General features: G+C 41.2%; 1 protein-coding gene across 3 annotated transcripts; it reads right to left on the bottom strand.

Moving 5' to 3' along the window:
* Positions 1-102: 102 nt before the first annotated feature.
* On the bottom strand, positions 103-27,607 carry RDX (radixin). 3 transcript variants are annotated; one of them, XM_081909879.1, is made up of 14 exons: positions 27,258-27,607; positions 21,458-21,535; positions 15,014-15,097; positions 14,294-14,389; positions 11,098-11,372; positions 10,143-10,226; positions 9,488-9,634; positions 9,112-9,208; positions 8,377-8,540; positions 7,036-7,166; positions 4,140-4,300; positions 3,190-3,282; positions 2,253-2,501; positions 103-822 (listed from the first exon to the last, which is right to left on the bottom strand). In XM_081909879.1, the coding sequence occupies exons 2-14, from the start codon at positions 21,467-21,469 to the stop codon at positions 658-660; spliced, it is 1,758 nt and encodes a 585-aa protein (XP_081766005.1). In that variant the 5' UTR covers positions 21,470-21,535; positions 27,258-27,607; the 3' UTR covers positions 103-657. The 3 variants fall into 3 exon arrangements, with proteins under 3 accessions (XP_081766005.1, XP_081766006.1, XP_081766007.1); XM_081909880.1 differs by lacking the exon at positions 27,258-27,607 and adding an exon at positions 24,409-24,459; XM_081909881.1 differs by lacking the exons at positions 15,014-15,097; positions 21,458-21,535; positions 27,258-27,607 and adding an exon at positions 12,406-12,443 and having other exon boundaries at positions 14,294-14,385.
* Positions 27,608-27,957: the final 350 nt, after the last annotated feature.

The following is a 27,957-nucleotide window of genomic DNA, read 5'->3' as shown; positions in this document are numbered from 1 at the left end:
GAGTGTCTCGTTTTTCCTACTTTTATCTGAAGAACTGATGACTTCAGTAAAACAGACGTATAAGCAAAAGACTTTCTACAGGTTAATGTTCCACTTTTAAAAAAAGGGGGGGGGAGGTATGCTGGAACAGCTACCTGCCATCTAGACCTTTGTGAACAGGCAGGCAAAGAAAACCATCAATGATGACAGGAGGTGAAACACCAAAGAACTCCACCTAACAGAAGAAAAACAACACCCCGTAACCCCTGATAAATTAAGCAAGTTCTTGCAAATTCACTAAAATGAAAAAAGAAAAGAAAAATCCAAAGTGCACCCATGCCAAAAACTGTGGCCAGTTATAAGGTAAAAGCTAGTCTTCTTTCAAATCATTCCTGTTTAGGTTAACAGCTTTGTCAGTATAAGATGGTGCTACTCCTCCAGAGGACAAAGAATTTTTAAAAAAAGTGATATGAGATCATGGAGATGTGGCCACCACCTCTCCCAGAGTGCCAGAGCGGACAGGCTGCCTTATTGTTGAACGGCTTTCATGAAATGAGTTTTAACCACAAACTGGTATAAATGCTTTGGCAAGGTGGGGTGTGTTCCTTTCAGAAAGGCCTGCATTTCTCTGCTGGTGGTTCAAGCTTAATGAAGAACATATATGCAAAGTAACAGCTCTCACATTGCTTCAAATTCATCAATGCGCTGCTTCGTATTGCCTTGCCGGATCTGTCGAAGAGTCTTGTATTTATCGCGGCCGGCTTTAACGTTCTCCGCATGAAGGACATCGTTCTGGGTCTTCTTGGTGTCGTCTCTGGCTTGGGCCAGCTCGGAACTCAGGGCCTGTGGAACAAAAGCATTGCCGGTTTAGACGCTGCCAGTTCTGTCAAGTTCAATGTTTCATTTGCGCTACAGGATTAATCTTCCAACCAAACATCCAGAACGTATACATACATAAAACAAAGGGGTATACATGTGCAGAAGGGGAGATGATATATTCTTGTTCCTTTAGTGGACTATTTTCAGTAAATTCAACTTAAAACAAGGTTTGGAATATTTTTTTCTGGAGAACAGTTATCAGTCTCTCATGTATAGCTCCTCAATGACATATTCTTAGAAAGAATTGCAACAGAAGGGGACATAAAGTGGTACAGAGAAGCAGACATATTGTATTAACTTTTGTGTTCACTGTTTGCCAGATTCACTGTTCAGGCCAACCTATGATACAGCAAAACATAGGCAGGTTAAGATTTTTTATTTTTTTAAATTACATTGGGTTTAGTGAACATTCTGTTAGTGCAAAGATTTCTACTTGCACAACAAAGCATTCCCCCCCCATCCTCCTGTGTGCCCTGAAATCTGTTCTAGAAGTACCCCATATTCTCTGCACAAATTTGGGAAGGGAGACTGCAAAGGGGGGGGAGGGAGTCTTGTTACAGAAGGAGAAATTCTTGCTCTGATGGGACACCTTAGTTGACTACCCATCATGCTCTACTAAACTAACTTATTTACCTATCAGATGAAGGAATCATCTGCTTCTGTATTGTATGGATTTATCCTTCAGAATGATGATTTGTACAACAGCATTGCCAGGAAACTCACTTACTGGTTCTGATTGCCTTCCAAAGTAAATTGTGTCTCTTCATGCATTATTAAAGGAGCCTAAGGCCGCTGGAAAGGAAGCTCAGCAGAATGGCCCCCTCCAAGAGCTTCAATTAAGACAGAATCTGATCTTAGCTTTCAAAATGCTGAGTTAACTAGCTTAATGCTCAAAATCCAAAGAAAATAAAAGCAACATTTGCACTCTGTGGTATGAATTTTGATATAAAGGAACTTGCTTGTGTTGGGCATTACGAAGATTTTGTTATTTTTCACATGGGGCTGCAGTACTTAGTTCTCACACAAAATTTGTAAAGCAGCACAAGAGACAAACCGAACAACACTGTTCTCCCGACTGCATTTTCCAAAATATAGGCCACATCACGAAAATATGTTTCTTTTAATCGGAAGGAGACTGTCTAGATGTGTGGAAGGATATATTATGAATTTTTGCAAAGCAGTATGTACTGTGCCCAGGGCCCACGGAACCAAATGACTTCCTCTGCAAGTTGAGCAGGAACGTCCCCTCACACCCACACCAAGATGGGATCGATAGGAGTCATTTCAAAAGCTTTGCAGGGGACTACTGTGCAAAGCAAAGTTGAGCATGCTCAACCAGCAGAGAGGTTTTTGTTTTTTGGCCTATATTATGTGCCTCTGTAATCCTTCATTACCTGGAGCTGTTTCTTTACACGTTCATTCTTTTGCGTTTCTGTTACACGCTCTTCCTCGCTCCTGTGATTCACAACGCCATCAGATGCCAATTCAGCACTGGCCTCTGCATTATTCTCATCCTGTTCATCGTGTTCATTTTCTGTGGGAGGAATTACAGGGGGAGGCGGAGGAGGTGGCGGAGGAGGAGCAGACATCACAGTCTTTAGCTCTTCTTTGGTCTTTTCCAGATCTTCTTGGGCTGCAAAGGCCTAAAAGGTAGTAATGAGGATTAGTCAACACTTACGCTCCACAAACAACCAAAATCTCCCAGCCTTATACTTTAATGAGATTGGTGTCAATGAGATTGAACCAACTTAGCCTGTCATTCCTTTAACATGTTTACGGGCCACAGAATATATACTTAAAATTACTTTGAAAATCTCAAGAGCAGACCAGAAGTCAACTCAAGCAGCTCCGCACACCTTTCTGAATACCAAGTCAGCTGCAGTCAACTAATACAAAGGAACTGTGATACAGCCCTAGACCCCAACTACTCATTAAAATGATTAGCCCAAACAGCATTTTCAGAAGACTCTTAACAGCTTTCCCTGTCTCTAGGAGAAAAGTAGGATACCTATTTAGGATGAGATTTCAGAAAAGCATAAGAAGTAGGTACAGATAAGCTCATGAAGACATCTGTTTCCCTCCTGGGGTTGGATGAATCTATATTCCATCAAGTCAAAGTAGAAAGCACAGGACATATGCAAGTCCAAGTATTGCTCTCATCTCACATTGGGGCAAGGAGTACTGTAAGCTTGCAGAAGATTTTAAAAAGCATTTTCCAGCAGAGAATTTGACACCCGATGCTGGGAAATGTCTTGTTCTCAGCTCTGGCATGCAGTTCAGAATGCTTTGCCCATTCACAAATCCCAGCTTTAGTACATTAAAAATAATTACTTTGTGCTGCCATTCTGAAGCTTCTTCTTCTTTCTTCTTCTTGGCCTCCTCCAAAAGTGCAATCTTAGCTGTGAATTCTGCAAGTTCTGCCGCCTAGGAAGTAGGAAGAAAAAGTTATTAGCTCTAAGGCAATATCATGTATTGGTCTGCATTAAAGATGAAGCTGTAAAGAAATCTTAGTCACCTTTTTATAAGCTTCGTATAATGAACAGGCAACCGTTCAAAAATAAAATAGCTAGACAAATAAGAAAATAACCAAACTATAAAGCCACTTAATATTCCTTTAATACTGACCAGTTAATTCACCAATAGCAATATAATAAAAATATTTTTTTTAAAATGAGTCTGGTTATCATGTGACTCCAAAACTTGGGGGGGGGGTGAGAGTCATGAGGGCATCCTTTGGAGAAAGTATTTCATAAGGATAGTGCCACCATTTGAATGGTGGTGGTATAAGGAATATCTGAACTTAATATTAACAAGATGGTAGAATGAATCCAGAGACATGTAATGGAGGTGGTGGAAACAGACTTCCTCAGTCCCCCCCCACAACCTGGTCAGAGAGGTTCCCCTAAGGTTGGGGTACTTTGCCAAAAGTGGTGGGCTATAGCAAGAAGGGTTGAGGGGATCCCCAAAATGAGAGAGGCAACCTTGGTGAGTGGAGAGAAGTCAGCTTCTACCCGCCCTGTGATGCGTGCTTTTGTTTGGATGCAACCTAGTGGATTGTTGATTCAAAATGCAACATACACCTTTCTCTCCCCACAGCACAGTACATAACTATATGGGGAGAGGAAGTACATGCATCTACCTTTTTTTGTACTTAGATGACATCATGCAATTATGAACCTGCATGGTTTTCTTAATACCGTTTCCTCTTTGGATGCCAGAATTTTAACAAACTCCTTGGAAACAATACATCCTAACATAACCAGGCACACGTAACGTCTTACCAGCTGCTCCTGATTTTTCATTTGGTCAGCAGCCTGCTTCGCCAGGGCAGCTTTTGCCTCTTCTGCAGCTCTCCGATCCTTTTCCAGGCGCTCTGCTTCCTCTTTTGCTTTCTTCCTCTCCTGATCCAGCTCTAGGGCTCTTCTTGTCTGCTCTTCCAATTCTATGCAGAAGTTTAGAAGAGATCAGATAACTAAAAGGCAGCCAGACTGTGTTACACCAAGTCAATAGAGTGGTACCTCGGGTTAAATACTTAATTCGTTCCGGAGGTCTGTTCTTAACCTGAAACTGTTCTTAACCTGAAGCACCACTTTAGCTAATGGGGCCTCCTGTTGCTGCCGCGCCGCTGGAGCACAATTTCTGTTCTCATCCTGAAGCAAAGTTCTTCTGGGTTGGCGGAGTCTGTAACCTGAAGCGTATGTAACCTGAAGGTACCACTGTAACCCGAGGTACCACTGTAAAACTAAATATTTCCAACACTGAATATTAAAGAGTTCTCTGTTATTTTTCTAAGAGCAAGAAAAGAAGGTCTCAATTGCTTTCAATGGAGATTGCCTAGGACAAGGATGGGAAACCTTTTTGACCCAGTGGGCAGATCTTCATCTTAAACCCCATGGATCAGCTCTGAGAGGCAGTTCGCAGCAGAGTTTGGGGGAGGTTGTAACCAAGCAGGAATGAATTCCCCAGCCATAAGCCAATGGAGAGGGGAGTTCAATCCTGATTTCTGCCAAGTTCAACAGACCTAGGATTACATGTCTTCCAACTTGTTTTACACCGCAAATCATACACAGAATCATCAAATTGTAAAGTTGGAAGGTACCCCGGGGGTAAACTAGTCCAGTCCTCTGCAATGCAGGAATCTCAACTAAAACATACATGTAAGATGGCCATCCATTATAATCTAATGTCAATTTTACACTGTACAGTGGTACCTCTACTTGTGTTCACCTCCTTCAGGATATGTACGCGGCAAACCCAGACGTATTTTCCCAGATTTCACTGCGCGCACATGCGCAGAAGCGCTCTACACACCGTGAGCATGCGCAGAAGCAGCACCTCCAGTTGCAGAAACCTCGGGACCCAACCAGAGCTCCGGAACGGATCCCGTCCGCAAGTGGAGGTACCACTGTAATGGAATATTCCAATGTTTTCTCCACTTGACCGTGTTGGCAGGAACTTACTCTTGTGAAAGGATGCAAAAGGATGCATTTCACTTAATTTTTTTTATAGATATTCAAGAGAAGAGAGCAATACTTTACTGCCCAGACTGCAAAAAGAACTGGCTCTCATACAAATCCACTAACCGTCAAAACTGTTCACATTTTTCTCAGGAGGAATTATAAAAGCATCAGGTATAAAAGCCAAAGAAAGCTCAAATGCAAGCCAGTTTCCCAAATACATGGCAGCCGTGATAGCTGAGTAGGCACACAAACCATAGCAGTAAGGACGAAAGCTCAGAGAACATGCTTTGCACACAAGAAGGTCCCTGGGTGAATCCCAGGCAACCCCAGTTATATGAAGCATATGATAGGCCTCTTTCTGGGATATTGGAGTGCCATTATCAGTCAAAATACACAGCACTAGACTAAATGAACAGTTAGTCTGGCGTGAAAAAAGTTGCTTCTCATATTTCTGTCAAGGTTTTCAAAAACTCTTCCCATTCTCAGGCATCTGTGTCTAATTTCAAAGGCCCTAGATTTGCACATGCTTCTGGAAAAAAGCTTTAAGATATTTGGGGGTTTTCTCATTTACATTTTTTGGGGAGACTTAAGTTTTTGTAATCTTCCCAAGTATTCTGACTTGCACTGTGCAAAGTATAAGCCTTAGGCACTCAGATCCCCTCCCCAACATCGTTTTGGCACACCCATAGCATGCATTTGGCTTTTGTGGGTGAGTTCTTTGGGTTCCCAGGTGCATTCACTACATCATTTATTTGTTGCAGCACACTGCAGTTCTCACAGAGCACCCAGTGTGGGAATTACTGCCTTCAGTGTCTTAATGCAAACTATTAAAAGAGATGAAAGAACATTAAAATGTTAGGAACTGCAAGAAGTCACTCCATTCAATAGCTGTGCTATGATTCAGAAAGTCAAGCACAAAAAGAGTAATTGGCTGCACTAGAGAAATCTATGCAAAATCCTGCAAAAGCTATTATGTTTAATGATATAAAGACTTTAACCTTAAAGAGCAGAAACACATCTGAAGTAAATCCAATTTAACTGTACTTTTCTAGCAGACTGTAAAATAGAGCACCTCACTATGGAAGTGGGTTTATATCTATTACATTTTTGACATGCTTCTTCCCTTCATTTCCTTTATCTGTTTTCCCTGATAGAGCCAACAGCTAGTTCTGAAACTAAAGGTTACTGCACACCTAGTGGCAGAATATAAATGGTTTACCACTACATAACTGAATTTGATTTTAATCTAAGCTGCTATTTCTTATAAAGTGACGGTCCGCAATAAGGTTTAGACACTGCAAATTTGTACTTTTCACAATATCACATAAGGTCTGTGTGTCACTGTCCATAAATTGCACTCAAGCAAAAAGGAACAAAAGGAAAAAGGGACACAACAATGTACAGGTATTGCCTGCATTCAGCTTTATGTGCTTGCCAATGGGTTTTTTTTTGGGGGGGGGGCAGACATCCAGGGAAAAAAGACTTTGGCAATCCCACCCGCCACTGAACCCAATGTGTCTTGACTATACATGGTTTTGGCTTCATAAAATCATGTATTTTGAGAGTTGCCTGAAGTTTAAAATATGATGCAAGTTAAATTAGTTAAACTAGCTGCTAACTTCCTTACATGATGTGATAAGCAATGTAACATAATAAACCTAACAGACACAGAAACTTAATATTTATTAAAGGAAATAGATGTGATGAACATGCTCACCTTTTTGGGCCTTCATCGTCTGTTCTTCAATTTGTCTTAGCCGTTCCATCAACTCTTCCTTTTCACGCTCTATTCTTTCCTTCTCTTTTTCTGCTATTTCCCTTTTCCTTTTCTCATTTTCTAGTTGTGCCCTAAATTAAATAAATGCCAGCATCAACATAGCAGAGGAGGAAGTGATTTTCATTCTGAGTTTACAGTGGATCCATCAAAATCCATTTACCCAAACATGCCAAATTTATTCTCACAATAAAAGTCACAACATGATATGCTGGGTGGAAGCCCTGCAGCAATAATAATAATAAAAATAAAAGGTTTGTTCTGGCAGATGATCTCAAAGTTGTATCCTAAGTGTCTAAAAAAAACAAGGTGAAAGCTGGAATGAAACAAAATAGGCAAAAAATCTAGCTAAAGATCAGCATCAAGTAGGGGAAGATGGTGCTTCTAAACTGCAGGCTTCTCATGAGCCTCTGGTTGGCCACTGTGAGTACATAATGCTGGGCTAGAGGAGTCATTGGTCTGATCCACCAGGGTGCTTATGTTCTACATGTCAATCAAGTACCTACAAAACTTCAATCTATCAGGTAGTAACCCATAGGATAACACAATATTAGGTACTTCACAAAACAATTTAAAAGACAACAAACAATCCGACCCAAAACTGTGACGCTTAAGTATCTGCTCCTCACCTCTACCTAGACTCTTTGCACACTGGCAGTATATAGTAGCTAACTCATGGTAACATCCAAGTGGCAATTACATATTTGTCTGCACTCACTAACAGCAGCTGCAGTGTTACTATTTAGTTTACTTAGTGCAAATCTTCTGAAATCACTGTGGAAACATGCGGTAAACATGCCAGTACATGCCGCTTGTTTTTCCCCAAAGCATCAGTACTCTAGCAGAGTCCAATTAAGCAGGCAGCCTGCTGTCAGTGCACTTTGCTGGAGGACAAATCCAATTGTGACACAAAGCTGGATAAGGACATGAGCTTTCCTAGACACTACCCAGGGCTAAAGAAAACCAGGGGTTTTGACAAACACCCTTTCTTTCTCTATATATAATTCATGAAACCAATTTGTCATTGCCTAGAACTGCTGTGCATCCATGTGTTAAGTACGATACCAAGACAACAACAGTTTCCACTACTGGCACTGATTTAATAGGAATAATATCTGTTTTTAGAGAATTCTGTCCATGAGGGCAAAAATAGAACTTAATACTTTTTCTGCCTTAAGTCTACCTCTAGGTCACATGTGCTAGAGTGTTTTTGTTTGTTTGTCTGAAGTTATGAATGACAAAAGAATTCCAACTACTGTTCATACCCAGTTGTCAACATCATACCTCTCCATCTGTTTTTGGTGTTTTTCTTCCCTAGCCTGGGCCTTCATCTGTTGAACTTCAATTGTGTCTGGCTTTCTCCTCCTCATGTACAGCTCGTGATTTCCCATACACAGTGCCAATATCCGCTTATTAATTCTCAGACGTGGTGCATAAAACACAAAATCCTAATAAAAAAATTAAGTTATTGAAATCCCATTTATGTTCTAGAAACACATGCTTGTTAAGAATACGGACATTCTTAGCTTCTTCTTAATGAGATTTTAACTTCTTAAATAGATAGCGTAACACTTTCACTTCCAATGAAGCAATCTTTGGGACTAGTCATTAGCTGTTCCAGAACAGATCAATAAATGACTTGGAATTAGGTGTGATCAGTGAAAGAACTGACACCAAAGCATTAAGAATGATGAAATCCCAACGAAAGAGGGGAAACCTCTAAAAGGTTCTTTGAACTTGGTGACTGTAACCGGCTGGCAGAGGAAACTCAAACAGGATTTTGAAAGTTATGTACTTTGGAGGCGGGGAAAAGAAAATTCCAGGCATGGATTAGCACCAACCCTACAGCCAACAATTAAACAATGTAAGTGAGAAATTCCAACACAAATATTAGCAAAAGTTACATTAGTTAAGCAAGAAAACACTTTGGAGAGTTAAGAGCTAGAGAGGAAGGGGTTACAGATGTGTCCTATTATTGATAGCTCAGGTCTAAAAAAGGAATTAAAAAGATGTACTCACAGGGGCCTTTTTGTCGATGGGTTTTATCACAAACTTTTTGTCATTAAATGAAATATTTCTGATTTCACTCCAAGGAAAGCCGATCTTGGGAGTCAACCTTTAGCAAACACAAAAGAATCCTTAGTCACACACACTTTGTGAACAACCACAGTAAAACAAACTTAAGTTATAGGGTGAACGGACAGTGTGCAATTTTATCTACCTCTGTCCAACAGGCAGGACCACTCATTTAACAGGTTTTTCTCTACCCACAATAACATCTACAGATCATTTCCGAAGAGCACACAATTAAAAACAATGTACATCAAACTCTATTAAGGAGGATGATCCATGAACAGTTCTTCAGGAATACAGAAACAGTTTTAATATTACTTACTTATCATCATGTTCATAAATATTTAAACCCAAAGCATCGACACCAAGCCATAATTCAGTTCCCTTTTTGTTCTTTATTTCAAAATAGTTGACTCCATACATTTCCAAATCTTGTGCAATTTTGAGGTACTCCATCATAGAATCCTCCCTGATCAATGAAAAGAACATAGTTGAAAACCAGATAAAATGCAAACTTCTATAGTCACTGTATAGGCAGAAGTAGTAAGGATCATGCACCCAATCTTACCAATTGTATCCTGAAACTAAGTCTTAAGTGGGTTAACTGTGCACTTTCATCCATTGATTCCAAACGGATTTACAGCCCAATTCTATGCATTATAATTTGGATCTCCCACCAATTTCAATGGGACATACCCCTAAGTATATGCAGATAGAACTGTAGCCCTAACAGAGGCCGATTACTAAATAATAGATTGGACCCACTGTGTTTTTATTTATAGTTTTATGATAGATTTAAAACAGAAGCAGGGAAAAGTAGCAAAAAGTTAAGCTAGTTATTTACAGAAGTAAGCTAAAACGTCTCATTGGAGTAATATGTTTCAGTTACCAGCACTTATTCTGTCCGTAGGATATATTAATTAATTAAAAGCAAGCTAAATTCAAAAGAGGCGGGCTAACTATACCGGGGAACTTACCTTAACATCCCTCTGTGTTCTTCATGCCAGTTTTGTATTCTTTCTTCCCACTGCTCTTTTGTCAATTTATGCTGTTCCAAAACACTGTCGAAATAAAGAATAATCATGAAAAGAGTACCCTACTATTTATTTTATTTTTACACAAAAGTTACAATCAGCGGCACCTTTCTAGATTTAAATTTATTTCCATTTAACAAAATTTATACACCACTTGATTGTAGTAAAACCTCTACGCGGTTTACAAGAAGTCAATTCGAATACGTTGCAATACCCTGCCCTTTCACTGTATTCACAGCCTGCAGGGAAGCTTACAACTTTAAAAAAACAATTAAGTAAATTAAAATACTAAACTGAAGACCACAATGAAACAAAACTAATTATAAACAGCAACAGTAAACCAGAACAATGTGTGTATCGCCAATTGTATTCAACTCCTTTAAAAATGCCAACAAATTTCAACAACAAAAAAAATCATAAACTCTGTACTTAAGGTGTGAATGCTAGAATGGGGCTTGCCCATCTGACAACTGGCTTGGCAGGACTTTGACTTATGCTACTAGTCAAGCTAGTTAAGAAAATCAGTAGTATCTAACTAGTGCAACAAGTTCCACTATTGTGAGGAGATTCAGCTGTGCAATGGAATTTCCCTGCTCTCTCCTCTCTCTGTACACCCCATAAATCTGCTCGGGATTGTCATAAGAACCCCAGGAACATATTTAGAGGCCACACAGGGAGATGAGAAGAAGGGGAACATCCACGGCTCAGCCAACATTCCTTGCAGTAGCAGAAGTCTTTAGTTGGAAACTGCCCCCAGTTTCTGTGATGGAGATGCATATTTTTAAATTTCCAAATTGAAGACCAATGGTGTAGGCCACCAGACAAGCTTTCATATTAAAGTTATACGCTGTACCCATAGAATCTGCCAGACTTTTGATGCACCATATAAGTTTCTTACCGCTGGGGAAGAAGTCTGTCATTGGCCAAATATCCTAGCTTATGTATCTCTTTATTGTAATCTCCATACTTGGCTTGAACAGCATAAGAAGCTAGCAGAACAGCAGTTTCAGGAGGACAATAGATTTCATCATTTAAGATGGCTTCTTTTACTTGCAGAAAAAACAGTCTCTGGGTTATTTCTTGAATCAACTCTTCAGACACATCCTCAGGAAAAAACTTTGCCCTGAATTTGAACTGAAGAGGATTTTCTTTCCTTACATCTTGCTGTGTTACCTGAAAAGGAGTTTGCAGAAGGGTAAAGAGAATATGAGAGTATTGGGAAAGCAATCTAGTCACCAGTTGTTACATACTGTAATTCAACTCTAGGAAGCACAACATTGAAGGACTTGTGATTCACACAGACATCTAAATAATTAATTGTGAATTAGGAAAACATGACAGCTTTCAGAGGCTACATAAAGCCATTTAAAGTCCTTATTGTATCCCTGTGTTACTCCAATTTTCATTATACAAATTCAGCTCTGAAGACCTACACAGCAGGCTGATTTAGGAAAATCAACCTTGCATTCAAAGATGTACACAACATAGCAGTGGATTTAAAAGTTTATCCACAAAAAGTCTCTTGCACAGGATTGCCAGATATTGATGAGCTAATGAGCATCATGTACACCAGATTTCTCAAGTAAAGTGCACTAATTGCTATCTGGCACGCTTCCGTGTATGTGTGTGTATCTGAGAGGTTTATCAAGAACTGCACAAAAAGATTTTTTAAATCCTAATGTTTGGTAACAATGCAAGAAAAGGAATAATAGTTGCAGTATATATTCAAGTGGTCTGCTTTTTCATAAACAGCACATCAGGATTTCCCATTCCACTAACCCCCCCCCAAAAAAAAGACAATCAATGGGTTCGCGGTTCAAACATTTGCTTTAAAAAAAACTATGGCAAATTTTGGGGTTCCCCCAAACTAGTGGATGCCTCCCACCCTGTTTTTCTCAGTAGAGTGCTCATCTTTAGAGGGGAGCAAGGGGGAATGTCTCTCCCCCCCCCCCCGCCCAATGAGCTATCACCTCACATTTCTCTGCTTTCATTTAAAAAGAGCAACTTGTACCTGGCATGTGATAAAATGTACTGGAGCTATTCTTCTTATATACTTTGAGAAACCAGCCAGTTTGCCCCTCCCTCTATAAAAAAAATCCTGCCGAAGCCCCTGCACAGGGCTGCAATCCTGTCAGCACTAACCAGTTATGTTTGCATTAGAATAATTTGTAACGTATGAGAGAAGAATGTCAAACCCTTCTCTTACCATTTTTGCTGCACCCCATCTCAAGTGCCTCAAAAGAACTAATGAGTTGAAAGACAAAAACAACTAGAATTATTGCCTTAGAGCAAAGTAGAAAGAACTCAGAGAACCTGAACAGACGTTATTCTACCTGGCTTCAAACACACCCACAGGAGATCCCTGTCCAAACTCTGTTTCCACCCTCAGCTTCTCTGACTGCAGGGAGAAATATTTGATTAAACTGATCCCACACTTATTAGAACATAGCTCTTCCAGATTGCAGAGACACATCAGGCAGATGTGAAGCTGCACCAATGTAAGACCCTCTCTGATAAATTCCCAGGGTCAGTATCAACAAGATTAAGATCTGAATGAAAACATTTCTACAGGAGGTTCTATAACTTCTCCACTTCCAATGTATTCCATGCAGTGTTTGAAACTCCCATTGTTCTAGGCACATTTTGTGACAGGGAATTTCATTAGCACGAGATGTTTCTGAGCTGTGGGCGAAGTACTGCACCAAAGATTTCAAGTTAAAACTGCAGAGTAGAAGGAAAGGAGGATCTTTTTCTGCTTCGCCACTTCCAGCTACTCTCTGAAGACTGGAGAAGAGACCCTCTTAAGAATATTAGGGGCAGGGGAAGGACTAGACCATGTGAAAAATAAATGTAATATTTTAGCTGCAGTTCATTCATTTTCAGCTTTGTATTCTTGTTATAAAAAGTGTGCCTAGACATTCCGTTGTTGCGTCCATAACCTAGGTTTCAGGTGCCATTTAGCTCTAAACTTTCATATCTCAGTTTCTAACACTGATTCCCTGTTGTGCATCATCACAAATATTAATACCACCTTATAGGAAACAAATCCAGAAACCTCTTAAGATTTCAAGTATGAACTAAATTCTCCATATAAACAGAAGAAATTGGATCAATCAGTTTAGAAATGTAATCGTTCAGAGCAGGGCTTCTTTATAGTTGGCCACCATAAAAAGAATGAAAAGAAAATGGGCATCTGACTTCATATCAAAATTACCGTATTTTTCACCCTGTAGGACGTACTTTTTCCCCTCCAAAAATGAAGGGGAAATGTGTGTGCATCCTATGGGGCGAATGCAGGCTTTTGTTGAAGCCTGGAGAGCGAGAGGGGTCGATGCGCACCAACCCCTCTCGCTCTCCAGGCTTCAGGAAGCTCTCCCCAAGCCTTGGGAGCCCGCGGGAGTTCCCATCGGGCTTCCTAGGCTTGCGGATAGCAGCCTGCATCTTGATGCCTGGTGCGCGCTGCACAGCGCGCCCCGGGCTTCAGTTCCCCAACCTGGTTTGGAGGCTGGCGGCGGGGAGAAGCACGCTTCTCCCGGCCGCCAGCCCCACAAGCTCGGGGGACAGCGGGGAGGCGGAGCGCCGCCATCCCGCTGTTCCCCGACCTGGTTTGGGCTTCAGGCAGATATCCACAAGGCGTGGGAGCCCGGCGGGAAATTGCGCCGGTCTCCCAAGGCTCGCGGAGAGCTGCCTGTTCTGGGGGCTGGGGTCGGGGGAAGCTTGGGCTTCCCCCACCCCAGCCCCGCGCCTGGGGGGGGGGGGGAATACATTTTTTCCCCTTTATTTCCCCCCCAAAAAACTAGGTGCGTCCTATGGGCCGGTGCGCCCTATGGGGTGAAAAATACGGTAGCTTGACTTGTAAAATGGCCTTCACAGAGTCCATCAGTTCAATCACTAAAAATCCTTATTCTACTGAAGAAAAAATATAAAAAATTAATCTAAACTGAAGATGTCAAATTGGTCAACTAACATCACAGCACGTACATGCATCTTTCTTCTAATGAAAGTGAAATCTAAACTAGAATACTTTTTAAACACCACCTACCATTCCTTCATTGCAAATTGATTTATTTTAAATAAAACAAATTATACATTACCTTTTTGTTCAACTTCAACCAAGTTGAGTATCCTTTGCTGTCTACATACTGTAATCCAAAAAACCAAACTTCCCGTAGGCCAACTGTTTTTACAACCTTAGAAAAGAAGGACATCAATACTAGTCACATAAAGCTTCATTATTAACCCTTCATTGTATTATCAGGGAAAGCTAGACACCCTATGATTCCCTGGACTTACCATCTCTTACTTCAAGGGAAAAAGCCCAGTTATATATGAGACTAAGCTAAGACTAAGGGAATCTCAAGTACGGGGGTGGGGGTGGGGGGGTGGTAGTAAGGTCTGCCACAGCTAAATAAGCAAATGGCTGGCCAACTTAACAGCAATATGGTTCTTAAAGGGCTAGAATGACCACAGCAGTAAGCCATTTTGTTGCAGATAGCAACAGCAAGTGCTGGTTAAAATGTGACCCCCAACTTCCCATTGTAAAAGCCTTCCATGTCTAAACCAGGACACTAGTACCTACAGGTGCAGCATTATCAGCCAAGGATCCATGACTAGCTGTACAATAAGTGCTATAAGTGCTAGTACACCGATGCTGTACATGATGGAACAGGCAAGCTGGTTTAAGTGGAACAATGGCTGCTTGGAATCATGAAGCTGTATGTATGATGTAGGTCAGAGGTTTTTACCTCTTCATTCTAAGCGTAAGTCACAGTTTGCTATGTCATGTCTGAATCAGCCCATAGTAAGACGATTACCTGATCAAAAAGCTGTTTCCCTGTTGTGTTGGGCTGGATGGCAAACTCCAGCTCTGCATCCATTGTGGTGACTCTTACATTAATCTGCATAGAACAAGAAGGTATTAAGTCTAAATAGAAGGTATTAAGTCTAAATAGATTTTCATGCTTTGATCAGCATTACCGTGCCAAATTATAAACTGACACAACATCTTACACATTCCATGTAACTAAACAAAAGGTTAAACAACCAAACTAAGAACTGGTAAGAACGAAAGGTTTTTTAAAAACAACACAGGGTTTTGTGACTTTTGCCAGGAGTTAAAAATTGCAACCTGATATGCAACAATTAAATTCCATTGTCACCAGGAAACTTACTGTATCTATTTGATCTATCCAAACTCATTCTAAAGGATAGCCCCAACTCTTTCAGATTTGCAATGAACATCTTCTGTGCCATGGGTCACTAACTCAGCTCTTGTAGGCACAAATGTACCCATTGAAAGCTTCCCTGCAGGTTGCTCACCCCTCCCACCACTGAAATTAAGCTTGAAAGAATCTAGACAATAAACTAGATTGCTGTATCATAAATTCATTTGGGATATTAACCCTGGTACTCCAGCAAGCACTGAACACAAAATCTTATGCTTGGAAGAGTTTAAAAATTGTGAAAAATATCTCTGTTTTGCGTTCTGAGGGATTAATTTACAGCCAATTTTAATCTCTGAAGAGATAGATGGCAGTCCAAGAAAGTATCTGGGGAAAGATGCTTAGATTTTAAAGATATCTTTAAAAAGGGACATTCTATACCTTGAAAAACAGGCAAATACACAAGCCATGCATTTTAGTTAAAATGGCAATTCAGTGAATGAGTTAAAATAGAAGGATAAAGGAGTGGTAAATGACTAGAGAGAAGTGGCACAGTCCAAGTTTGCTGCACTCCAGGATTAGCTTCCTCAGAGTTAGCTGAGAATGATGACTTGCTTTCTAGGAGCAGAAGTCAAAGAAGCTTGCCTTAAACAGATCATTTGTGTTGTACAAAGAGCATCAAGGTTCTGCCCCCATTGTAAATTAGATGCCTTTGTCTCTAATGATCTAGCAGGGTGCATGTATGCACTGTACGTACATTGTCTCTTTGAACTATGGCAACATGTTGGGGGTTTTGAAGCCCAGCCTCCAATATGGTTCTCAGATGTTGTTATCGGAATAGGTTTCCTTCAGTGACAACCACAGAAATGTCATACTTAATTTAGCAGACTAGCATAAGCTTTGTAAGCTGACTGTCTTTCCCGACAGAATGTCTCACAACAGTCATGAGGATATAAATATTTTGTTCTATTCTGACAGGAGCATAGGAATTTCTTGCTGACCTTATAATACCCAGCAGTAATGCTACCAGGACCCAAAGACACCTTTTCTTGTGCATACCTCAGAGCCTTCATGGGTTTAACTACAACCCTCTTGCTGTATGTATCAGAGGCCATAGGCTGCATTCAAAAGTCAATGGTAGGGCACAGAAAAGCCCTACTGTGCTCTCCCATTCTGAACTCTTTACAGAAGCATTGCTGTTTCTAACACATTTGGAGCATAGACCTATGACAAAAACTTTTTCATGTGCTAAGCTAATATACATATATAGATTCAAATTTGGGCAAATGTTCAGAGGGGGGTGGAAATAAAACTGGCAGTCAGGGCTTACAGCTATGAGGTGTCAACAGTATTTTCTGGGCCCAGTACACTGTACCTGCAACCTACTAAAATTGAGCAACTGCCTCTGTGCAATTTAAGACAGTGAGTGGCTGTGGATCTCACTTAGCACTTCACTCACCCCACTGAGCCCCGCCTCTGTTATGCCCCATTACACCCCCATTCTGCCCTCTTCCGTGTCCAAAAGGACCCACATGTCAGAGATTGTGTGTCAATTGGACACACCTAAAATAGTCACCGCCTGTAGTTAATATACACCAAGGGTCACCAATGCAGTACCCACAAGCACCATGGCTTGTGTTGATCTCCCTTGGCAACCCTGGGTAGGGGGCCCCCAGACACTGAGCTTTCATTTTAAAATAATAATAATAATAATAATAATAATAATAATAATAATAATAATAATAAGTATCTAGACCTCCTAAAAAGGTTACGAAACAGAATGTGCACGTATCCTTATAAGTAATCTATATTAAATGAGGTAGGCTAGCTGCTCCCTTCTGTAAGTGAAGTAAGAAATTCAAAAAGGAAAGCCCTTTCTAGCATGAAATAGTTAAGCCGAAAACTCCCCAATGACTATACTCTCTAATTTTGTTTTATGTCATGCCCACCATGACAGCTATTTTGTGTTATCACATGCCTCTGGGCCAGTCATTCTGTGACTAGTGCCAACAGCATGCTCTCAAAATTCAAAATGTGCCCACTGATACAAAAAGATTGACAACTGCAAGAACCATAGTTAAAGCTGAGGTATCTGACAGATGATCACTTAAACCTTGGTTCATTGTGTCACAGAAAAGTTAAAAGCAACAACAAGAGCAGCTGAACCTTGAGAGTGGTTTGAATTCTTTGTCACCCTTCACTTGCGGCTCTGTAGCTTTGGAACGCTGATGACTCCTTAACCATAGTTAAGAGGTGGGATGTATTCAAACATAACAATAAGTTACTGTTAAATTTAACTAAGGTTTATAACACAATTACAAACCTTGATTAATGAGTGTCCTTTAACCATAGTTAATAAACCATAGTTAAACTGCTAGCCTGAGACATAACTCTTACTCATTGCTTAATAAACCATACTTATGTGTTAATCAGGCCAATGATTCTCCTTTGAACACTTGTGTGCTAATATTTATAACATGAAATAATATTTCATATTTGGCACTATTGCTTTCTAGGACAATTTACTTTATCAAAGAGTGATATTTTGTCTTCAGGATTCATAAGAAATCCTAGATTAACTGATGCATTTAATTGTTGGCTTACATTAATTGCAATGCTTTTTGATATAAACACTTATCTAATGTGCACAAGTAACATAGTATTTGGAAACAGATGCACTGCTAAAGCTGAAAAGGAGTTTTCATTTTAATAACTGGGTTGTTTGACTTAATTAGCATGTATTTAAGGAGCATGCAAGCTGAAAGCTTGCACTCATGAAAGCTGCACACTCATTTTAAATGCATGCATTCCAGAAGGCACTTTAAATATTCTTTTTGTGTATGGTTGAGACTCAAACGGAAATGATTAACATACCAGACAAAACACAAAATGCAGACACATGGTAGGACATTGAGATTCTGAACATTCTGCTTTGAATTAGTACAGAAAAATTATGTACTGAATAGTATAAGCCATTGGAAAATGCAGAAGTACTTATTTAACTTATAGTGCCAGGTAAGATTGAGCCCTTCAAGCCTCAATCCTGATACTCCTTTAATAGCAATAGAAACATTATTTGTCAATAATTACAAATGTACTTGAATGTAGAATGAAATAAAATGCTGCTGCTATTATTACTTGCTTGCTTTTTGTGGGTTTGTCAGTGTACAGTGGTACCTCGGGTTAAGTACTTAATTTGTTCCGGAGATCCGTTCTTAACCTGAAACCGTTCTTAACCTGAAGCAGCACTTTAGCTAATGGGGCCTCCTGCTGCTGCCGTGCCGCCGGAGCACGATTTCTGTTCCTGAAGCAAAGTTCTTAACCCGAGGTACTATTTCTGGGTTAGCAAAGTCTGTAACCTGAAGCATATGTAACCTAAAGCGTATGTAACCCGAGGTACCACTGTATTTCTAAAATGAAAGGTTTGGGCTCTATGCCTCTCTGGATACCACACTGACTTCACTTCATTTCCTAAACCTGGAAGATATTCTCCCTAATGTCAATATAAGAGGCTGATCATGATTACTCTGGTGTGATGTACTTGGCACTTGAACAGAGATTATTACTTCAAATTTTCAAAACTGAGCCATGCATTACAGGGTACATTCTTATGTACACTGGCTCAAATGAAACACATCATTTTTGTCTATTAATTTAATACTTTGATCTTTTAATTTAGAGAAGAGTTGTTATTTTAATCTAGAGAAAAATTGTTTTAGATTATAAAAACTTAAATTAACTGGGAGGAAACCGAATGCAACTGAAAGCAAGCGCTCCTCACATTTTTAACATATTGATGTGTTTAGGTGTTATTGTTTTTTACAATGGATGTGTAGGTATAATCAATACAATGAATCAAAAAACTGATGTTATGTGGTATGCTTAATTTTTAAACAAGAGGCATGGAGTTACTCTTGTCTGAAAATTATTGTGATGAAAACAGCAAGGTTAAAACCTGCAGCCCTGCCAAGTCAGAATGTTAGCAATCACCACTGCCTACAGTACAAAGTTAACCTGCTCTTGCTTCTTGTCCCACCTACCACTGGCATGGGCCCCCTCCCTGAATGGTTGACCACAAGGGAATACAGCGCTCAAGCCAAAAGAGATTCCCCACTCCAGCTCTAAATGATGCTAGGTAGGAAAGCAGATCAGAAAAAGATTGTATCTTATGCTGGCACACACAAACTGTAAAAGATTATCAAATGTGCAGCTGTTACAACCCACCATACTCATGAAAGCTGCACACTTCATTGCACTCTGGCAGTGCTACTAGTGTTACTCTCTAAGCTACGCATTTTCTGCAGTAATCTTCATCAGAGATCCATGCATCATCACTACAGTTCATCGGGTTGAATACAAGTCTTTCTAAACTAGCTCACTATATTTGGATATACGCTTAAATAAGGAAAACAAAACAAGACTGTACTCTACACAACAGCAAGACTCCTTTATAGCTACAGATTAGAACAAAGGTGCCTTTATGGCACCCAGACAATAATATTGTTCAACTGCCTTTTAAATATATAGAAAATGAAGCTGCAGTCAGAATGGGTTATTCAAGGCCATAGGCATGGAAGAATATTATCAAACCAGACTTGCACGTAAGCAAACGTAGAAACAAAAAATAGGTATCAGAAACAATGCCAAGAAGCAGCACTCATAGGAAGTAGTTGCAATATACCAAGTAGTTTTTCATCAGATTACATAGTGTGGTATTAAAATAAGTTTTACATGGGGCAGACATATTAAAGTAAATGAGTGTGACTAAGTTAGTACTGTATACCTAGTGAAATTAATGGACCTAAGTAAGATTTAATTGACCACCACCCCACAGCTACAGAAAATTATGTCTCAATAAATAATAATTTTCCCTCTCACACACAGAGCTAATCATTTAGAAAACCAAACAAAACATACACAGATCCATGCATCATTAAGTTCAGTGCCTTCTCGCAGGCTTCCCATAGTCATCTGGTTTGTGACTGCATGTTTAGCATGGTAAAGAGGAGACTGAGAGGAGCTATGATAGCTCTTCTCCTATATCTATAGGGTTTGTCACATGGAAGATGGAGCAAGCTTGTTTTCTCCTGCTCCAGAAGCTAGGACCTAAACCAATGGATTCAAGTTTCAAGAAAGGAGATTCCGATTAAACATCAAGAAGAACTTTCTGACAGTAAGAGCTGTTCGACCATGGAACAGATTCCCACAAGAGGTAGTGGACTCTCATTCCATGGAGCTTTTTAAGTAGAGGTTGGGCAGCCAGCTGTCATGTATGATCTAGCTGAGACTCGTGCATTGTAGCAGGTTGGAGTGGATACCTTCAGGGTACCTTCCAATTCTACAATTCTATGATTACAGCCTCCCTTTGGAAGTCTCCTATGTTTCTATATATCAACTGAGAGAAAAGATATCAGCAGCAGTAATTAATAGTAATTATTAGCAGGGCTTTTTTTCACCCAGAACTCACTGGAGCTGAGTTCTAGCACTTCTCAGGTGGGTGCCATTGCCATTACAGTCATACCTCATGTTACGTTTGCTTCACGTTACGTTTTTTCAGGTTGCGTCCTGCGGAGACCCGGAAGTACCGGAAAGGGTTACTTCTGGGTTTCGCCACTCACGCAGGCGCAGTAATGCTAAATCGCGCAAGCGCCAAATCGCACCGTGCAATGTCTTTTAAAGTTGTATGTTTTTCGTGTTTTTCTCTTCTTTCTTTTTTTTCTTTTTTTTCTTTTTTTTCTCTTTTTATCCTTTTCTCTGTTTTTTCTTTTTCATTTTGTCTTTTGTACGTTTGTGAAATATATTTATGTCAAAATTCAATAAAATATATTTTAAAAAAAAAATCGCACCGTGCACCTGTGCAGATATGGCGCTTCAGGTTGCGGGCTTTTCACGTTGTGAATGGACCTCCGGAATGGATCCCGTTTGCAACCAGAGGTACCACTATATAATAGAACAAGGGAGGTGTTCATTGTGAGTTCCGACACCTCTTTTTCTAGAAAAATACCACTGATTATTACCTTACAAAAACATCTGCTACGAGTAGCAGACAACACAATGAGCTGAAAGCCAATCAAGTACAAGAAATAGATTACTTACTGGTTTCGGCATTTTCCCCCCTTTTCTGTGTTTCTGGTTCAGTTAAATCATCTGCTGTACCACAATCTTTGTACTTTTCTGTTGAAACAAAGTAATTATTTATAACTACATGCAGTTCACATTTCACTAATAAGATAACTGGCCCATTAATACTATAAATGTTCAATATGCTGTTAAGTACATACATATGCATCTGCTTTGCATAGCTACATTGATTTTACATGGAAGGAGCAGAACTAATTGGTGCATGAAAATTTCAGAAGACTGTGCTTAATTAGACATGTACAAAGAGAAAATTCTAGGCTTTACAGTTGGCACTTGGTCCTAACATTTTGCTTGTGAGCACCAAAACAAAAAACATTATTATTTCTTTGTTTGAAGCTGGACATTATTATTTCTTTGTTTGAAGCTGGAATAATTCTATGGTATTTCAGGAAATCTACACTATCTACTTTTTACTTAAGTATAATAGCATTTATTTAGAACATTTATATGTCATCTTTCAGTTTTGAAAATCACACAGGGAGCTTCTAAATTAATGTTAATAAAAACGAAACAAATCCAATACCAAACACTTTGACAGCCACTATGCCAGACAGAAGCAGATTTCTTCCGCCACCACACCCATCCCAACCCCAGTCTTAGCTGTATTAAATGTGATGGGAATAAACTGTTGAGTTAGTGCATCATCATATTCAAGTGTCTATATCCAGCTTGTACAATGTGCCTTGCTCTACCTCAGCCTTCCACAACCTAATGTCTGCAAGATGCTTTGATCTACAACTCCCATTATTCCTACCCAATGGCCATGCTGACGGGGGTGCTGATGGTCACTATAGACCAACACATCAGGAGGGCACCAGGTTGGGGGAAGACTGACCTACATTATATGTATTCAGTCCACTACACTGTGGTGTCTTACATTGTGGATGTAAGACTGCAGCATCTTATAATCAAGGCAGAAAATCCATTCCTCTGCCCTTGAACTCTTCATCAGCCATCATTTTACAAACTACAGAAAATGCTATTTTTAATAGACATTTCCACATGTTTGCCAAAAGCCTATTATTTATTAAAGATAACCTTTTTGTGTCTGTTGAATCTGTTTTTATCTTACATATTCATGAGCATGGGAAAGCTAATAAATTGTTTTAGTATTATTATTTATTAAAGTTATTAATCACTTTTTTGTCATGGCAACTCAAAGCAACATACAATATCTTAAGCAAAAAAACCACATACCTACAATAAACACATTAAAAATGGATGTTGCACTGCCTGCCATAAAAATGACAATCAATGTTAGAAACTGAGATATAAAAGCTAGGAACCAAATGGCACCTTTTTGTTATGGTCACCACAATATGTCTATGTTTTATTGTGTTTTTAATATTCTGTTGGGAACCACCCAATGTAGGGAGTATAAATAATAAAATTATTGTTGTTATTATTTTTATAGGTGCTTTAAAAAAAAAAACCAAGATGGGGGATCTAGCTGAAGATGCACTGGAAAAGCAGTCTAGAAGAGATGTAACTGCAGTTTCATTCTAGCAAAAGGAAAAAAACCAAACCTCTTTTACTCAATCAGAGGGGGTAGTTTGTCAAAACCTGTATTTTAAAAACTTGAGAACAACCTTATGTAGCGATTTTTTTTTTATTCTTTTTGCAATTTGTGGTATTTGGAGGATTGCAACTACCCCAAACAACTTGGTATCATCAGCAAACTTTGCTAACTTGTCTCCAGGAAGGACTAGAAAGATGCTCTGTCTCATGCTACAGACTTGGGTTCAAAAAGTAGATAACACACATCCAGTAAATCTCACTCACTGTCACAAATGGGCAGGATCAGAACCAAGAACTAGACCAAAATGGTTTTATTCTCTATTTTAGTATTTATTCAACTTACACTCCTGCCTTCATACCAAATATGCAATCCGATACACAAAATCAAACTTCAGAATGGCCAGGTACACAGGAAGGGAACCCTTGCCCGCAATCCCCCCCTTTTTGTCTTAAGGGTGTGTATAAACCTCTGGGCCAATGCCTGCCTGTAGGATGGTCTACTGTACAAAGGTCAGACTCACATCCATTGCTGCATCCACTTTCACCTCTCTGGCTAAACCTACCACAGGAATGCAGCTCTCACCCTCCCCCCCCATGTCCCCCTCAAAGCAGCACTCAGGTTGAAAAAGGTTCTCCAAACCAGCTTCAGATTGATAAAGTACTTCACAAAAGGCTCATTAAAATCTGTTACATAATATAAAATTATAAACCAGGTTCTGTTTATGAATGAAGAAGGTTAAGCATATAAAGACTGCATCACTTGGCTACTCAGCAAATTAGCGCTGGTAGCTCATTTTCTTCAATTCCTTACTCTGGACTCCTACAAACTGTTTTCTTAACCAGAATAAGAAAAATGTTTTATATTCCCAATTTTACCTCAATTTTCTGAACTTTGAAACCCACAAAATTATTTGCTGGCAAAAGTAAATGTGCCATCAAATCTAATGCACACCTTAATTTTTGCAATATAATTTGACCAAAAAAAGGTGAGCATTGGATTTGAGTAAATACGGTATGTAGAATAAAATTTGTTAAGTTCTTCTACAGAGGCACCACATGCAAAGTGCCCTGAAGAAACCTTTATTACACTGACAAGGATCAGCTTTCTGCAAACAAAATCACTGCCTGACAGACTTTTAGAATACTTTGAGTATGTCTACCTGGGCCTTTGAAATCCAATATGTCTACTTTAGGATCCACCCTTATTCTTTTTACTGTTCTTCTGTTATTTGTTTTAGCTGTTTTTAATATCCTGTTGTTAAATTGCTGTAACTTGCCCTGGGACCTCACAGTGAAGGGCAAGCAAGAAGTATAATAAATAACATGGGACCAGGAGTAGTCTTGTAAACATGACTATAAGACTGCTACAAAGCTTTGAAGTTCCTCACCAAAGATGCCTTTGTAAACTTCAGAGCAAAGGCAGGAAAAATCAGACAATGGAGTGAAGCAAGCACTGGAACTGGTGCTATTTAACACATTCATAAGCTATTTGAAAACAGAGATTTATAGGTGAAAACAAATAACTCAGGACAGTGAAGACCAAGCAGTCAGTGAGGAACTCCAAAACAATCTTTTCAAGCTGGGTGAATGGGCAACAAAATAGCAAAACAATTTGTAAAGTGAGGTGAACTGGGGTAAAATACACTAACCACATAAATACTAATGGGATCTGAACTGGGGTCTTCACAAATAAATCGAGGCAAGTATCAACAGCAGTTGAAGGGGCTGGGGGGCATGATACAGGGGGAAGGGGTTTAAACTCCATGCTTACTTACCAATCCTTACACTCCTCCCAACTGCTATTTAAATAACAAAAAGCAGGCGCACTATATAGTAAAGGTAAAGGGACCCCTGACCATTAGGTCCAGTCGTGGCCAACTCTGGGGTTGCGGCGCTCATCACGCTTTATTGTCGAGGGAGCCGGCGTACAGCTTCCGGTTCATGTGGCCAGCATGACTAAGCCGCTTCTGGCGAACCAGAGCAGCGTACGGAAATGCCGTTTACCTTCCCGCCGGAGCGGTACCTATTTATCTACTTGCACTTTGACATGCTTTCAGACTGCTAGGTTGGCAGGAGCAGAGACCGAGCAACGGGAGCTCATCCCGTTGCGGGGATTCGAACCGCCAACCTTCTGATCAGCAAGTCCTAGGCTCTGTGGTTTAACCCACAGCGCCACCATATCATCTACTGTGGTCCATGATCTGATCCAGTACTGATGCTCACTTGTTCTTAATAAGGGAATTGTAGTCTTAAAGCTCTGCAGCACTGCAAGCATAGAGGCTGCATATATCCCGCTGAAGTCAAAGGGACTTAGGAAGCCTATGTGGAGAATTACAGCCAAAGTTCTCAAGCCTTAACTTTTAACTTTAATTACTTTGTTCATAAGCTTACCACCATAAGGGAGATTTGCATAAAACACTGACCCAAATAACTCACAATACAATTATTGTGCTCGTTATGTAAATCAATACATTAAAAAACCAAAAAACACGAAAAAGTAGATTTGTTTTCAACAATGGATAGCATCAGTCTCTGGATCAGTTTCATATGATGTCATTCTTTATTTGTCTATTATGGGTGCTTTTATCATGAACACATGATTGGCGCATGGGTGAGCTATACTGTGGCTAAAATTCTGTTTGTGTTGGATTTTGCAGAACTTTTGCATTTAATTACTTTTAAAATGCTTCATCATCCCCATTTCAATCTGGAATACTTTCAAGTTCTCCAGATTCTTGTTCTACTGGCAGCTAGCTGAGGTCTGATTCTAGGATCCAAATTTCAACTTGTACCGGGAAGAATGGGAAGAATAAGGGGGGGGCAAAGGAGCCTGGTGATCATTTCTGACTCTGCAGCGCTCCAGCAGTCACCATTTCCTTCAGCTGCTGCATGCTTCTATGGACTTTCCCCCTCCTCCTGAAACGGTGACAGGCAAGGGGTTGGGTAGAAGTTTGGCAGCTGCCGACATGAGGAACGTGTTAAAAATGTACTCGTCCCCGTTCGCAACAAGTAGCTGAGCCGCACGACAGAAGAAGCTTCAAGTTCAATCCCCATTTCCGCCCCAACTCTTCTATTCTCTCCCCAATAATACCGACCACTATTACTACACATGCGGGGGGGGGGGCGGCGGCGGCGACGGCGACGACACTCGATTCTTCTAGTACAGCAATTTGCTAAACAAGCTTAACTGAGAAATAAGCCCCGCAAATAATTCCAACCGAGCTTCCTTACAAGCAGATGTGCATTAAGCCTGGGGTGTTAAAAGACTTGCAGCGCGATCCCACAACCGACTTCCGAGATGCAACTTTCTCCCCAGCTCCGGATTGTACAGCCTGCCCTTAAGCCAAGCATAGCCAACCGAAATTAATTCCACGCAAACGTGCTTAAGTTCAGGTTGTTCGGTCGCAACCCTCAAGCCAGCGCTAAGTAGGCAGTGATCGTAAACCCTATTGAGATTGCGTGCGTTTGTGGGAGCGGGAGGTTACTAGAGAGTAAACACGCTCCGGGCTGCTGCCGTTAGAGCCCCCGCTCTGCCTGCCCTTTCCCTTTTTTTTTTCTTTTTTTTTGCTAACAAAGGAAATAAACCACCAGCAGCGAAGGTGGTCTTGTAAAATGCCGTTAGTTGGAAATGTAAACATTAGAGGCAGCCTGCAGCATATGACACTAAGCGTGTGTGTGTACATACGCACACGCGCGCATATATATGCATATAAAGACATATACATGCATACACATGTACACACACTTATATATAACAATTACGCCTTCCCGGACCAGTGACCCTCTCACACCAGCCCTTCCTTCCTTCCTCAGGGGCTGAGGGGAGTGGGCGGGTGGAGAAGAAAAAGGCGGAGAAGCCGAGAGGGAGTCGGGAGTCCCCACGGAAGGAAATACCTTTTGGGGGGGGCGGGGAGTGAGTTGGATCGCCGTCGGGTGGGGGGGGGGCGAGAGAGAGACGAGGAATAATCGCTGCTGAGGGGGGCGAAGGGAAGCGAAGAGTTTCTCTCCCCCTCAGATACATACATAAACAGTATTTCGGAACTACAATCCCCACCGCCCACATCCCCGTTAAGCTTGCGCAGGAGCCGCTTGTGCGCGCCGGGGGGGGGGGTTGAGCTTCTGCCCCCCAGGTGTGAGGCGTGAAGATGAAGCGAGGGAGCGCGAGAGGGAAAGGGCGAGGCCTGGCAAAGCAGCACCGCCGGGGTCGGCCGAAAAGTAGCCCGCTTTTCTCCCTCACCTGGCGGCGGCGGAGGCTGAGGCAGCCCGGGGGCGGCGAGCTCTTCGCTTTCCTCTTCCTCCTCTTCTCTGCTTCCAGGAAAGAGGATTGGGTCCCAAGTGGGGCCGGAGGTGGGAGACGGGGAGCCACACACGCACCACCACCACCACGACGGCGCCCGCGCAGCCCCCTCCGCAGCCGGCCAGGAGGCGCTGCAGGGCAGCTCCGAGCGTGGCTGAGGGGCGCGCACCCGTGCGCGCTCTCGCTCCTGTCCCTCCTCCTCTCCGTCAGGGCCTCGCTGGTGCTGCTACAGCTTCGCTGCCGGAGACGCGCCAGAAAGTGGCCGCTGACAGGTCCGCAATATGGCGGCGGCCGTCGGTTTAGAATTTTCCTTTTCCCTCCCCCTCCCCACCCTATCAGAGTTCTTGGCGCCTCCGCTTCCCTACCGGGCATGCGCGGACGGAGGCGGGGGAGCATGCGCCTTCCGCGAGGGTGAAGCCGCTGGTCTTCCCTGAGCTGAATTTGGGAGAAGAGGAGGCGCGCGCGCGACGGGGGGAGGGATGGTGTGAGTAACGGCTGGCGGTAAAGGTCGGCGCGCGAGAAGGACCGTTGCTCAGAGTCACGTGGAAGCGGGTCTTGGGTCCAGCTTTGTAAGGCTGCAGCCACCTATACACCAATGCATCCAGGATCCTGTGCATGTTTACTCAGGAGCTAAGTCCCA

The sequence above is a fragment of the Podarcis melisellensis genome (assembly GCF_964234715.1).
Source record: "Podarcis melisellensis genome assembly, chromosome: 4".
NCBI classification, from domain to species: Eukaryota; Metazoa; Chordata; class Lepidosauria; order Squamata; family Lacertidae; genus Podarcis; species Podarcis melisellensis.
This window is presented reverse-complemented; position numbering and strand designations above follow the sequence as displayed.